The 15,268-nt window shown below is 45.4% G+C and overlaps 1 protein-coding gene across 2 annotated transcripts in view; it reads left to right on the top strand.

The window, feature by feature from the left end:
• NCF4 (neutrophil cytosolic factor 4) overlaps positions 1-15,268 on the top strand; it is a 181,641-nt gene that overhangs the window by 42,887 nt on the left and 123,486 nt on the right. The window contains exon 1 of one of the 2 annotated variants that reach the window (XM_029590081.1): positions 13,246-13,501. The exons of the other annotated variant lie outside the window; for it this stretch is intronic. Within the exon in view, the coding sequence (XP_029445941.1) occupies positions 13,470-13,501 (32 nt within the window). The 5' untranslated portion in view covers positions 13,246-13,469. Of the gene's footprint in view, positions 1-13,245; positions 13,502-15,268 lie in introns of those variants that run through there. 2 annotated transcript variants of the gene reach the window in all.

Raw genomic sequence — 15,268 nt, 5'->3', positions numbered from 1 at the left:
TGACTGCCACACAGTGCAGGTTACCCCCTTGCTTTTCATTATCTCAGACCGTACATGTCGGGGTCCTCGCTGGTTGCTGTCTGAATCCAATTCCCCTTTTCCCTGCAGTCGAAGTGGAGAGTAATATTGCAGTTGCATCAAAAGCATCAAAGCTTATTGGTTAAGAGTAGTAATCTCCATGCTTTTTATTATGGGTAGTAACTGCTGCACCAGAAAGCTAACCCCATGCACCCTTTTCTTCAGTTCTGTCCTCTAGCCTTTAGGGATTCACAGTGTTTATCCCATACTCCTTTGAATTATTTGACTGTTTTTGTCTTCACCACCTCCACCGGAAGGCATTCCAAATATCCACCACCCTCTCCATAAAGAAATATTTCCTGACATTAGTTCTGAGTTGACCCATCTGGAGTTTCATTTTGTGTCCCCTAGTTCTATTGATTTCTTTCTAATGGAAAAGGTTCAAAGTTCATGCATCTTTAAAACCTTTCAGGTATCTGAAGGTCTGTACCATATCTCCCCTGCACCTCCTTTTTTCCAGGGTACTATTCTTAAGAGAAACATGGAATGGCAGATACTACTACCGTAAGAAGTTTGCTGGGCAGACTGGATGGACTGTTTGGTCTTTTTCTGCCATCATTACTGGTTTATTGTGTTTCTGTGAGAGACAAATTGGCTCCAAGAGTTATATGAACATCCTAAGGCATCATGAAGGGGGAACAAAGCAGCAAAGCACCGATAAAGGGACAAATGAATATGAAGAGTGGCATCATCATACCAAAGCACCATAAGAGGGACAAAGCAGCTCCCCAGAATGGCAAGAATACCTCAAGGTGTACAGTCTGGGATATGGCAGCAAGTCTGAGTGGCAGAAAAGTTCTTAAGGTGTGACATAAAGGATATAGCATCAAGGCAGACTGGCATGAGAGATGTCTGGCTTCCTTTGGAAGTATTTGCCACTTATCAGATCCTGTTCAAGAGGATAATTGGTTGCCAATATAAATGTTGTGACATGAGCTTTTATTTTATTCCCTACTTGATCTTGATCTTGTTACTGAGAAGAATTATGGGTTTCTTGTGAAATTTGCCTTCTGAATGAAAGTTTTGTCACAGTCAGAACATATATTTGTTTCTCAGTGTGGTTGTGAGGTTTGCTTTATTAAAATTTTTTTAACCATATTCTATAGCTGAACACAGACTCTTCCCTTTGTGGATTTTCAGATGTTGCTTTAGTTCTCTCTTCTTTCTGAAACATTTGCCACAGCCAATCACTATGAGTCTTGAATGACCTCATTGCTTTGTCATAGCCTGGGCAGGACAGTTTGTCAAGGACACCACAGAGACAACATATATCAGAGAAACATTTTTATAAGCCACCGTATTGCTGTTTTCTGGAGACTGGGAGCTGGGAGGGAGGTCAGTGATATATTCCCCAGATTGTTGAGCATAGCAGAGTCTATGTTTACTACCCCTTGACATCTGCCTTCCATGGTACAGGGAGCAGCCCACAGAGTCCAAGAGAGCCCAGATATATACCCTAGACACGCAGCCTGAAAAATCTCACTCTTTGACCTACAATCTAACTCATTGGGGCAGTAAATCTTGCTCACTGGAATGGACCACCCTTGGTGTCTCTGAGGTAAGGAGAGAGATGGCAGCATTTGGGGCAGGGGGAAGAGAGTTAAATATAAGACAGGGTGAGGGGCGAGAAAGAGAAAGATAGGACAAATAAGGAAAACAAGGTTGGATGAGGCTGGACTGGAAAGCAAGACTGGACGAGAAGACAAGGCTGGACAAGGCAGGAATGTTTTGCTAGGCAGGAGATCTGTTCCTGAGGCAAATTACTGGAGTCATGGCTGGGTTCAAATACCCAGCCACATTATGTCCTCATGAGGTGAAAAAGTTGAGGTTTCCCGCTGTGGGGCCTTCAAGGCCCAGATAGTCATATGTGCATGTCTATGGAGCAGCACAGCATGGCAGAGGAAGGGAGGCTGGAAGCGTCCATGCTGCAAGAGACAGCGGGTGGGGTTCTCAGCTGGCAGGAGATCCTGGGTTGAGTGCAGCAGCTCACAGAGCACTCATGGGAGTGCTCTGTGAGCTGCCAAATGTAACAGTGCCCCCTCCCCAACTTCCTGAGCCCGGGTTTATTGGGAAATCTTTTGTGGAAATCCTGTAATATTTGTGTAAGAGTCATGGACCCTTGTTGCTGTGGTGAGGTTGACTCAGCCAACAGCCACGTAGGCGAGCTCTGACAGATGTCAGAGCTCTGCAAGGAAAAGATGGTTCAGGACCTTCTGTACCAACCACTTTCCCCTTTGTTTGAGCCCTTGGGGTCTAGAGAACCAGAAGGTCTTAGGCGAGAGTCTCTATGCTAGTAGCATAGGGCAAGATCCATGGCATGCTAGGATCAGAGGTGAGCGACAAGATAAAAGGGTCAATGTCCAGGCAAGGGTCAGTGGAAGGCAGCAGACAAGAATAGTCATTATCCAGGCAAGGATCAAGGGCAGGCAGAAGGCAAGAGTGGTCAATATTCAGCAAGGGCAGGCAGAGAACAAGAGTGGTCAAAGGCCAGGCTAGGGTCCGATCCAGAAGTAAGTCCGAGGGCAGGCTTAAGATAGGAAGAAGAATTGACACAGCAGGGCTGGATAAGGTGGGGCAGGCTAGACTGAAGAGATGAGGCAGGTACAGGATCAGGAACACAGGAGTCAGGAACAGCAAATCACCTTACACACAAGATGCCTCAGTGACCCGTTGCTGTGGAGTCTGGGTGGCCTGTAATAACATGGGTGATGTCATCAGCAGGTGCTGAAGCCTAGTTTCCCACCTCTGGCCCTTGAAAATACAACATGTGCTGTGCGCATGAGCCCATGGAAACTACCAAGAAGGGCCAGAGCAAGGCAAGTAGGAGCGGCATCAGAAGTGTCTAAGTTGAGCCTGCTTGTGCTGTGTGGCATTGAGAGTGAGTGGTCGCAAGGCCTGTCTATAAGCCACAAACCATAACAAGTTGTGGGACTTGGAGGCTAGAGGCTGACTCCCAGGAATTTTATTCTTAGAAGGCTATCTCAGCTGTAGTTGGATTGTGGTGCAATAGTGCTTTAGGCAAGCAATGGACAAGGGTGCCTACAAGCCCCAAGAGGATAGGAATCCATACACAAGCAACAGATGGCAGATGTCCACCACCAGTGGCAGGAAGATCTGAGTCCTTGTCAAGGTTTGGAAGGGGCTGGTTCACATCACATGAACGGAGTACCAGTTCACTGTCTTCTGTAACCACCATAGGAGCATCTGTGTGTTAGTAAGTAGTGATTAAGCAAGTTAGGGACCACGGTTCTCTCCAAGGAAACTATAGGACGAGCTTTGTGCAGACACTGTTCTTGGCAATAAGGGTCCGAACTGGAAATCTCTAGTTAACCTCAGACTGATGTTGACAGAGCCAGGGCAGCCCCAGAATGATATTAATCGCTTTAGGCAAAACATACAAAGAAATCTGTTCTTCGTGCAGGATGCTGGTCTGCATGGACAGGGGAACTGTAATTTCACGATATGTTCAGGTAAAGGTTCTCTATGGACAGATGAAATTGTGATTGCTGGATCTAGGGGAACTGTCGGAATCCTATAATGCTGTACCAGAGATTCATGATTAAAATTTCCTCTGGCTCCGGTGTCAAGGAAAGCTTGAGCATCAAAGTGGGTATCTCTGAATAAAAGATACACAGGTACAATAAATTGGGGAGATGTACAGGAGTGGGCTAGGGTGGCACTCCCACAACACCAAGGTTCAGGATTTTTCCCAGCTTCACTGGACAATGGCCATTTGTGCTTGTATTGTGTACCACAATACAAGCACAACTGGAGCCAACAATGCCTCTACTTCTCTTCTAGAGATAGCTTGACATGATCAACCTGCATAGGTTGTTCTTGGGTGTTAGCAGGTTCTTAAGCCAACATGGGTCCGACAAGGTACTGGGAGTCAGGTTCTGGATGGGTGCTTTGAAGAGCCGAGCCTCTTTCTTTGGCCCATTCCTGGAAGGTCTCCGGTATGTCTCAAGCAGCCAGCTTGTCTTTACTGCAATCTGAGAGTCCCTGACAAAAAATCGTAATCAGACTGTTATTGCCTCAGTGAGGTTCAGAGACCAAGGTGTGAAAATGCACTGTATATTCTCCTGACTGGGAGTCTTGCCTAATTTGTAGGATCTCCAATGCCTTGAGGATCATGCACCTTGACTCGAAAATCTATTGAAACTCTAAGAAAGCTTGCCAGATCCCCCAGGATCAGATCATCCCTTTCCCAAAGGAGTGAGGCTCAAGCCAGCATGGTACCACCTAGCAAGGAAATAATATGTCACTTTGACTCGGTCTGTCAGAAACAAAGATGCCTGCAACTCGAATTGCATGACATTGGTTGAGAAAGCCTCAACGTTTTAGGGGAGCCACTTCATACCTCGGAGGTGAAGGCAGGTAAAGAGTGGAAGTAGTAGGCTGAACCAACGGTATCAGAGCTGGAGTCACCGGAAGTGAAGGGGCAGCCATGCCCCGCAGGAAGCTAGTGAGCTGATCCAGTTGACTTTGCTGCTGCTGCACCTGGCGGTCTATCCTGTCATGGAAGAGACCTGGGCTGAGTTTGCTGAGCTCATAGCCTCAGCAATCTATAAGGGATAGCTGGTATATGAGCACTTAGTACTGCAGTGTAGTTGATGCAGCTTTGTAAGAAGACCTACACCGGCAGTTGGCAAACAGAATCGATAACGGGCCAGACTGGAGCTTTACCTATACCAGCCACCTCCCACTTTGGAGGAGCTCTTGGGCTCTGGCAGCCAGCAGGACTTAGGCATGGGCCTGGGACAGAGTACAAGACAAGAGTCTAAGACATACCAGGAACAGGGCAGATAACAGGTAACAAAGACAGGCCAAGTTTGGTGCAGGCAGCTAGCAAGAATAGTCAGGTCCAGGCAAGAGGTAGGCAATCATGGTCATGTTCAAGCAAGAAGTCAAGATCTAGGAAGCAGGCAATCATGGTCAAGTTCAAGCAAGAAGTCAAGATCTAGGCAGCAGGCAAGCAAGAGGTCAGGTCCGGAGAGACAGACACACTGAAGATACTGGACAGGACAAATAAGGACGACAAGGCTGGATATAGCTGGACTGGAAGGCAAAGCTGGATGAAGGCTGGACAAGGCTGGAGTGGAAGGCAAGGCTGGATGAGAAGACAAGGCTGGTCAAGGCAGGAAATCAGGAATTCTGCAACACACACTGCTAGACAGGAGTCCCATTGCTGAGGCAAATTACTGGAGTCGAGGATGGGTTTAAATACCAGCTGTGTGATGTCATCAAGAGATGCTGAAGTTAAAAGTTTCCCACTGAGGGACCTTTAAGGCTCAGAGCATTATGCACATGCCTATGGAGCAACACAATGCAGCAGAGGATGGGAGGCTGGCTGTGTCTGTGCCACGTGGGACAGTCAATGGTGTTCTCAGCTGGTGGGAGCATCCTGGGATGAGTGCAGTGGCTCATGGGAGTGCTCCATGAGCTGCCAAATATAACAGTACCCCCTCTAAAGTCTCCTCCCCAACTTCATGGGCCCAAGGGTGGTAGGCAGAAAAAAGGTCTACTGTCACTTCCAACTGTTTACAGTGGGCCAGTCAAAACCTTGAAGTGAACTGAACTTCACAGTCACTAACAATGATTTGCAGAATTCCATGTAGGCAGAATATAGAAACATAGAAGTGACTGCAGAAAAGGACCAAATGGTCCATCTAGTCTGCTCAGCAAGCTTATGGCAGCATCTGCCACACCATACAGGTCACCCCCATACTTATCAATTTCTCAGACTGTCAAAGACAGGGCACTTGTTGGTTGTTGTCTGAGTCCAAGCCCCATTATCTCTTGTCATTGAAGCAGCGAGCAATGTTGGAATTTCTTCAAAAGTATCGGACTTATTGGTTAAGGGTACTAACAACCGCTTCAGTAAGTTACCCCCATGCTTATTTGTTTTCCCAGACTGAAAAATTCAATGTCCTTGTTGGTTGCTGTCTGAATCTAATTCCCCTTTTCCTCTTTTCCCCCTGCTGTTGAAGCAGAGAGCATTAATGGAGTTGCATCAACAGTATAAGAAGGTTTATTGGTTAAGGGTAGTAACCGCCACACCAGAAAGTTACCCCCATACACTCTTTTCTTCATTTCCATCCTCTAGCATTTAGGGATCCATAGTGTTTATCCCATGCCCCTTTGAAATTTTTCACTGTTTTTGTCTTCACCACCTCCTTTGGAAGGGCATTCCAGGCATCCATCACTCTCTCCACGAAGAAATATTTCCTGACATTTGCTCTGAGTCATCCTCCCTGGAGTTTCATCACGTGACCAAGTTCTACTGATTTCTTTCCAACGGAAAAGGTTTGTCGATTGTGTATCATTAAAACCTTTCAGGTATCTGAAGGTCTGTATTATATCTACCCTGCACATCTTCTCCTTCAGGGTACACATATTTAGGTCCCTCAACTTCTCCTCAAAGTTATTTGATGGAGACCTCTCCCTCCACCATTTTGGTTGCCCTTCTCTGGACCGCCTCCATCCTGTTTCTGCCCTTTTGAGATATGGTCTCCAGAACTGAACACAGTAGTCCAGGTGAGGCCTCACCAAGGACCTTTATAAGGGGATTATCACCTCCTTTTTCTTACTCTTTATGCAGTCCAGCATTCTTCTGCCTTTAGCTATCGCCTTGTCACATTGTTTCACCATCTTCAGATAGCTAGACACTATCATCCCAAGGTCCCTCTCTTGCTCTGTGCATAACGGCCCTTCATCCCCCATCACATACAGCTCTTTTAAATTACCGCACCCCAGATGCATGATTCTGCACTTCTTGCCATTGAATCCCAGCTGCTATATCTTGGACTACTGTTCAAGCTTCCTTGAATCACGTCTCATTCTATCTGCTCCTTCCAGCGTGTCCACTCTATTGTAGATCTTAGTATCATCAGCAAATAGCAAACTTTAACTTCTATCATTTTCACAATGTCGGTCACAATTATATTGAACAGAATGAGTCCCAACACCAATTTCTGTGGCACTCCACGTAACACTTTTCTCTTTTCAGAGTAAGTTCCATTTACTATTACACGTTGTCTTCTATCTGCCAACCAGTTTGTAATCCATGCCACTACCTTGGCGCTCACTCCCAAGCTTCTCATTATATTCATAAGTGTCCTATGCGAGACTATATCAAAAGCTTTGCTGAAATCCAAGTAGATCATATTGAGTGCTCTTCCTTGATGCAATTCTTTAGTCACCTACTCAAAAAAAATCAGATTTGTCTGACAGGACCTTCCCCTGGTGAATCCATGTTGCCTTGTGTCCAGCAATCTTCCTGACTGTAGATAGTTCAATATCCTTTCCTTCAGCAGAGTCTCCACTAATTTTCCCACCACCAAGATGAGGCTAACCAGCCTGTAGTTTCCAGCCTCCTCTCTGCTACCACTCTTGTGAAGCGGAACCACTACCGCTCTTCTCCAATCACTAGGCATCACTTCTGTTTCCAGGAATCTATTGAACAGGCCATGCAGTGAATGCACCAGCACATCTGAGCTCCCTAGGTATCCTGGGATGAACCTCATCTGGCCCCATGGCCTTATCCACTTTGTTTTCCTAGCTCTTCCCATACATTCTCTTCTGTAAACGGAGTTTCATCTATCCCATCTTCATCTCCGGTCTTGACAACTAGCAACGGTCCTTCTCCAGGGTCTTCTTTAGTGAACACCGAACTGAAGTATTTGTTTAATATTTTTGCCATTTCTTCATCTCTCTCTCCCCACACAGTGCTCCTCATCACCTTTCAATTTCACTATACCACTTCAGGCCTCTCTTATTTCTCTGATATATCTGAAAAATGTTTTGTCTCCTCTCTTTACCTCTTTGGCAGTTCTTTCTTCACATTGACTTTTAGCTTTCCTGATTTCTTTCTTCGTCTCCCTCATTTTTAACAGATATTCTTCCTTGTGTTCCTTTTTTTTTTTAGATCCTTTATACTTTTTGAATGCTGTTCTTTTTGCCTTAATTTTTTCAGCCAGCTCCTTAGAGAACCAGATTGGTTCTTTCCTCTTATTCTTCTTTACTTTCCTAACATATAGACTTGTTGCCTTTGTAATAGCTCCTTTTAATTTGGTCCACTTTTGTTCCACCTCACCCATTTTCTCCCAGTCTTCCAGTTCTTATTTCTTATTTATTTATTTAGAGGCTTTTATATACCGATGAACATTGGGAACATCTCATCGGTTTACAGGGAACAAAACATGCAGCAACACAAGCTTTACAAAGAACAATGAACAAAGCACAGAAACAAAGTGGCAAGGCAACTAGGGCGTACTGCAAAATTAAAACTGAACAAATAACCCTATATGTGGTAACAAAATATAATTAATAAAAGATAATTAAAATATAATTGAGATATAATTTACTAATTATGTAAAAGAAGGCTATATAAGTTAGAGTACAAGGGAGTTCTGATAGGAGAGGAAGGTAGTTATGAGTATGCCTGTCTAAAAAGGGAAGTTTTAAGGTTCTGTTTAAATTTCTTTGGGCAGGGTTCCTAACGCAGGAAGGATGGGAGTTTGTTCCATAGGACTGGTACCGCCAAAGATAATGCCCGAGCTCTAGTGGAACTGAGTTTAGATTGCTTAGGGGAAGGGATTAGAAGTAATGCTCTGTGTTGCTGCCTTATGGGTCTGTTAGAGCTGTGGAATGTATTAAGGTGTTCAGTGAACCAGTGCATGTTTTGGTTGTGGAGTGCTTTGTGGATGAGAGTGAGAGTTTTGTATGTTATTCTTTTGGCAACAGGTAGCCAATGAAGGTGTTTTAGAACTGGGGTGATGTGATTCTTCCTCCAGGTACATCCCCGGGTCTTTGTGTGATATTGAACCATACCGTCTGATGATCACTACTGCTCAGGTGAGCTCCTACCAAAACATCAGAGTGGTGGGAGCAGCCCAGGGTTGTGGGTACAGTTTCTAAAGGAATAAAATGGGCCATTTTGGAAAACCGGTCTATGATCAACCAGATAACAGTGTGCCCTGCCGAGGAAGGTAAGTCAATAATAAAGTCCATAGATGTATGAGTCCAGGGTTTTTGAGGCACCAGCAGGGGATGAAGTAAGCCAGCTAGTTGTTGGTGGGTGGTTTTATTTTGTGCACAGTTATTGCAAGCAGAAACATAAGTCTGCACCTTTTTGGCAAAGGTGGGCCATCAGTAGTTGCTGGAGATGAAGTTTACAGTTTTTTTGATGCCCTGATAGCCGGCCAATCTGGAGTCATGGGCCCATTTCAGGACTCTGTTGGAGGAAATCAGACACGAATATCTTCCAGGGGGCATTCTGAATGGTACCATGTAGGCGCCCGCAACATTCTTGGCCAGGTCAATAAGATGCCGAGGGGTGTTGAAGAGGTCTGTGGGGTCAAACGATTTGGACAGGGCATTCATTCTGATGTTTCTCTCATCTGATCGATAAGTTAAGCATATGTCAAATCTAGTGAAAAATTGAGAACATCTCGCCTGTTGATGGTCAAATCTTCTAGCAGTTTGTAGATATAGCAGGTTTTTATGGTCTGTGAAGATGGTAATGGTGTGCAAGGCGTCCTACAGCAGGTGGTTCCACTCTTCCAAGTCTAATTTGATGATGAGTAGTTCCCAATCACCAATTCCAATTTCTTTCAGCTGCAGAGAATTTTCTCAAGTAAAAGGAGCGGAATGGAAAAGTACTGCCCCTACTTCCACTGCATAGGATCAGACCTTTGGAGCATGGGGGCAGAGAGAATTGTGCTTATCAAAATGGCAAATTCACTAATGGCATCGAGTGGCCAGTCCTTGGCGTTAGTCACTTTCTTGGTAAGCAAGGTAATGAGGGCAATAAAGGTGGAGTAGTGAAGGATGAATTGCTTGTAATAGTTGGCGAATCCTAGTAATTGCTGAGTTGCTTAGAGGACCACTGGCCATGGCCAATCCATGATAGCGGAGCATTTGAAGAAGTCCATTTTTAGGCCCTGCACTGATATTATGTACCCCAAGAATGGGAATTCAGTCTGCTCCAAAGTTCATATCTCCATTTTGGCATAGAGGGCTTGTTCCCTTAACTGCTGAAGCACTATCTTGACATGAGAGCAATGGGCATGAAGATTAGGTGAGTAGATCAGGATGCCATCCAAGTATACTATGATCAAGTATATAGCAAGTCTCTGAATATGTTGTCAAAATTGTGAAAAACTGCCAGAGAATTATAGAGGCTCAAGAGCATCACCAGGTACTCATAGTGGCCATCTCTTGTATTAAAAGCAGGTTTCCATTCATCAACCTTACATATCCTGAGCAAATCCAACTGAGTGAAAATGGTAGCTCCTTGCAGCCAGTAAAAATACAATTCTAATATTAGTGGCAGGGGATATTTATTTTTTATGGTGATGACATTTAAATTCCAGTAGCCAAATCATGGACATAGTGAACCATCCTTCTTGCCCACGAAGAGCCCAGCTCCGGTGGAAGAGGAGGATGATCTGATGAATCCTCTCTTGAGGTTCTCCTGGATATATTCTGACATAGCCTTGGTCTCCAGATTGGGCAAAGGGTATACTCTACCATGGGGTGGTATCTTATTCAGCATTAGGTCAATGTCATAGTTATGGGGCTGATGAGAAGGTAGAGTCTTAGCCTGATTTTTTACTGAAAATGTATGCAAAAGAGACATAGGGTGCAAGTGTGAAAACAGTGAATACTCCAAGAGAGAATTTCTCTATTTTTCCAATCTATGACTGGGCAATGTCATTGTAACCAGAGCATAAAGGATTGATGGTCTTCCAGAGCATGAAGAATGTGATGCATTCCTCAGTTCCACCTTTAGAATCATAGGTTTCTTCATATAGTGAATAGCACCTGGTAATAGCTCCCTGTAGATATTCTATACACAGGGCTGTTTAGTGGTACTAGGGATATCTGGAATTCCTTCACTAGATCTTCGTCAGTAAAGTTGCTGGTCGCACCAAGAAGGCCTCCGAGAAGAATCTCTTATGTCCGGAGCTCAACTGGACAGTCAAAATACTTTTTTGTGGGGGAGTGGAGTGGGTATTGCCTAGGATAGCTTCCCCCCATTAACTCTAGGCATGAGCATTTCCTGATTTCTCAGGGCACGAGGCAGTGTAATGGCCCTTGCCCGCACAGTATAGGTACAGATTGAGCAATTGTTGCTGGCATTTCTCCTCTTCCGAGAGCTTGACATGAGCCATCTGCATGGGTTCCTTCTCTGAGGTCAGCTGTGTGGAGGCCAGACAGGGACAACATCGGTCTCTGAAACCTGGGAGCCAGGCGGCCACAGTGTCAAGTCGGGAACCATTCTTGGAACCTTTCGTGGAACCAGATGTCAACCTTCATGGCCAGAGAAATAATGTTGTCCAGCTTAGCAGAGACATCAAGGCCCGCCAGTCCAACAAACCTTGCCAAACCTTGACCACCTGTGCTATATCATTCAAGTAGAGCTCCAAGGCCAAGATGCAGAATTGTACTGTGTACTGACCCACTGTCACCGATCCTCATTTCAGGCAGAGCAGCTTGGAGACTGCGGAAAAAGCTCAGGTAGGCTCATCAAAGAGCTTCTTGAATTGAGTCAGACACATTTGCAGAAGAGCAAGACTAGAGTCATTTCTTTTCTATAGAAAAGAGGCCTATACCAAGCCCTGGCCAGAGAGTAGAGAGATTATAAAAGCCACTTTGACTCATTTTGATGTGAAGCTGGCTGATTGAAGCTCAAAATGGATCAAGCACTGATTAATGAAGCCCCTGCAGGTCTTAGGATTGCCCTCATGCCACAGTGGTAAGAGCAGATTTAGTGCAGTGGTAACGTGTGAAGAGGTAGAAACAGCGATTGGTTTCGGAATGGCTACAGATGGCATAGCCACTACTAGTGACAACTGCAGCTTTGTTCAATTGCAGAGACAGATCCTGAGGGATACCAAGAATGTGCTTTTAGTTCTGTTGATGCAGAACAGTCTACAAGAGACCCCACAGAAAGTTTGGCAGGGGAACATCAGCCACATCCATGGCCTAAGTATACTGTCATGAACTAGAGGAGGACATACAATAGCTGATGGTCAGAACCAAAGCACAAGAACAGAATCAGGAAGCAGAGGCATAGTCAGAAAAGCAGAGTCAAGGCAGGCAGAGTTAATGCAACATCAGGGGACTGGTCAGGGTAGGTGGAGTTCAATCACAGACAAAAGGCCAGTAAGAAGTCAGGACAGGCAACAGACAAGGTAGAGTCAAGGGTCAAGCTGGGTCACAGGTGAAAGCAGCAACAAGAACAATGCACAGGAACACAAAGAACCAAAACCTATTGATCAGGCATCCGCTTAAAGGACTGAGCTTCTTTTATAGAAAAGCAGTGATGATGTCTTCAGGGTGCGCCCATAGGAGGAAATCTCGTGCGCTGGGCCTATAAAACTGCTAATTCAGTAAGGCCCCCATAGACAGAGCTGCAGGATGCATTAGATGATCAGGATGCCAAGAATCATGCTAGACTCATGACCTTGAGGTGTGGTATGCTGCTGACCACTGTGCAGCACCCCACGTTTGGCAGCATATTACAGTTTTTATCAAATGGGTGTGGACATAGTCAGTACATAATCTTTTCTTCCAGGAAAGTGTAACAATTAGGACAAAGTATGAAGTTCACTGAAAAGAAGAAGCAAGTTACAGGCAATTGGTATTTGAGGAACTTTAGGTAGTTCTGTTCTTTTAACTCTACATGATGTAATTTAAAGGTAGTACGCTCAATGCAGCATGACTTTATGTGTAGCTCAATGTTTATAATCCAGAAATTCCCTCCAGTCTGTGCTCAGAAATGCTTACAAAGTTCACAATGAGAAGAACTTAGGGCTAGATTATTAAAGGGGTTGCCCTATTTTGTGTCTTCAGAAAATAAGCTAAATAAATAGAGAGTGTGATCATTGTTACACCTCTGCCATTTCTTAACCTCTGAATGCCCCACAAATTATTTTGTGTCTGTCTCTGTAAGTAGTCAGTATAGGTTACAGAATCAGAGCGCATGCAGCCTTTGGCAATGTATACAGAGAACCTTTTCACCACATTAGCAAATGCCCCTTCTCGTCTGAACAATTTCTCCACCTCCTTCCTTCCTTCTCCTCCCCCCCCCCCCCCCTTCTTTGTTCTCATTTTTTTAAACGGATGCTTGGCTTTCAGTTATGACTTCCACTTCTGAGGTAAAGTTTCGATGTCACTTGTGATTGGGGAAGAAATCCTCCTCGTTCTCTCTCTCTCTCTCTCCTCGGGTCTTCCTCACAGACTAACATCCGATGCATTATGGAGAAGAGCTTCATGAAGCCTGCATGATTACACCTCTCCTCTCTCCAACACGACCCAGATATAGGGCAACGGCTAATATTTTGCTTCTTGCGCTCCTACGTTAATACCCGACACAGTGAAGGATGTCCCTGCCTCGCCAACTGAGAGATGAGAGGTAAGATCCAAACCCACACATAAGGCTTCCTGACTTTCCTCTCTTCCCTTCTTAAAGAAAGATTAAATCTGTTTCACACTGCCAGCTGAGCCATCATCTGCAGCTCTCTTAAGCTAAATCAACCTCAGATGGCATTAGAGAAATTAATGTAACAGATTCTCTCCCTTCTCTTGCCACCTTGCCTGCAGTTAAAGACCCTTTCTTCTCTCAATTATGTACTGGAGCGGTGCTTGCCCAGGTAGAATATGCAGGTTAAAGCGGTAGAAAGCAGGTACAGGGATTTCAAAAAGTGAATCTCCTGGCTTACTTTCCCCTGGCCCACCCAGGGCCTTTCCCCCAGCTCTGTCCCTTTGCAGTCGGGAACTCGTACTCATAGAAGTTTAGGAGTAAACTTCTCCTTTTACCTGATAAGAATCCTTTTGAAAAGCATTTACAGGCCTACATATAACCTATGCAATGAGCTGCATTTTTTTTTTGGAACAGATCATTGTGGGTTTTGATGGCTGCGTCCCTCACTCAGATATTGTACCTTTTTGTTCACAGGGCAGTCTGCTCTGCACACTGGTAAAATCCTCCAATCTCTGTGCTCAGGAAGATAATAAATGTTGGTTTTGCTGCACAGAGATCAGAACATTCTCACATTATGTTATATTTCTATAATGATAAAAGGAAATTATGAATGGAGGAATGGAAAAGGATTAAAGATATAGGGAAGGATTTTCAAAGGGTTACACACGTAACCCCGAGAATCCGCTCCTGTGCGTGTCACCGGGCCTATTTTGCATAGGCCCGGCGACACGCACAAGCCCCAGGGCGCGCATATGTCCCGGGGCTTGAAAAAGGGGGCGGGGAGTGGGTGGGGTGGGGTGGGGCAGGGCCGGAGCCTCCAGGCACAGCGGCCATTTGCCATTGTGCCTGGGATTGCGGGCTGGCTGCTGGCTGGCGCATGTAACCTATGCCTGCCCGGAGGTAGGCACAACTTGGAAGGGGGGGTTTTAATAGGGCTGGGGGGCGGGTTAGGTAGGGGAAGGGAGGGGAAGTTGGGGGGGCGGTGGGACAGTTCCCTCCGAGACCGCTCCGAATGGAGGCAGGCTGGACGGCATGGCATGCACAAGTTGCACAATTGTGCACCCCCTTGCACGTGCCGACCTTGGATTTTATAACATGCGCGCAGCTGCGCACGCATGTTATAAAATCGGGCATAGACTTGTGTGCGCCGGGTTGGGTGCACAAATCTATGCCCGTGCACAATTCTTAAAATCCAACCCATATTGAATATACAACGTGCGCTTCATTTTAAATTGTTTGGAAACTGATTACAGTTATGGAAGATATTTCTGCATGTAATACTCCTGGGGGAATTCTGCACAACTGTGCAAAGCAGAATTTATGCAGAATTCCCTTCTAGTGCAGAATTTGCAGAAGTTGACTACCTGAGTGTGACAACCTAGAGAGCAGAAGGTGCTGCAGGCCAGCAGGTAGAGGAGAAACCGATGCCCTCACCTTCCTGCACATAGGGTTCTCAGAAATTGTGAGCCCAGTGGTTCCAGAAATCCCACACAGTTATCAAAGTCTTGTGAAAATAAGGCAGGAGCTCGAGCAACGTGCGGCCTACATTATCTGAGAGCCCCTCTGTACAGACACATGATGGCATCAGCTTCTCCTCCTCCTCTTCCTGAAGGTTCACACTGCCTAGGACTTCAGACAGCTACACCACTGCTTCTTCTTCCTTCTACCAACTCTCTGGGTTGTACTAGAGGAGTCAAT

Source organism: Rhinatrema bivittatum, chromosome 2, assembly GCF_901001135.1.
Source record: "Rhinatrema bivittatum chromosome 2, aRhiBiv1.1, whole genome shotgun sequence".
Lineage (NCBI taxonomy): Eukaryota > Metazoa > Chordata > Amphibia > Gymnophiona > Rhinatrematidae > Rhinatrema > Rhinatrema bivittatum.
Note: the sequence above shows the minus strand (reverse complement) of the source record. Positions and strands in the feature narration are given on the sequence as shown.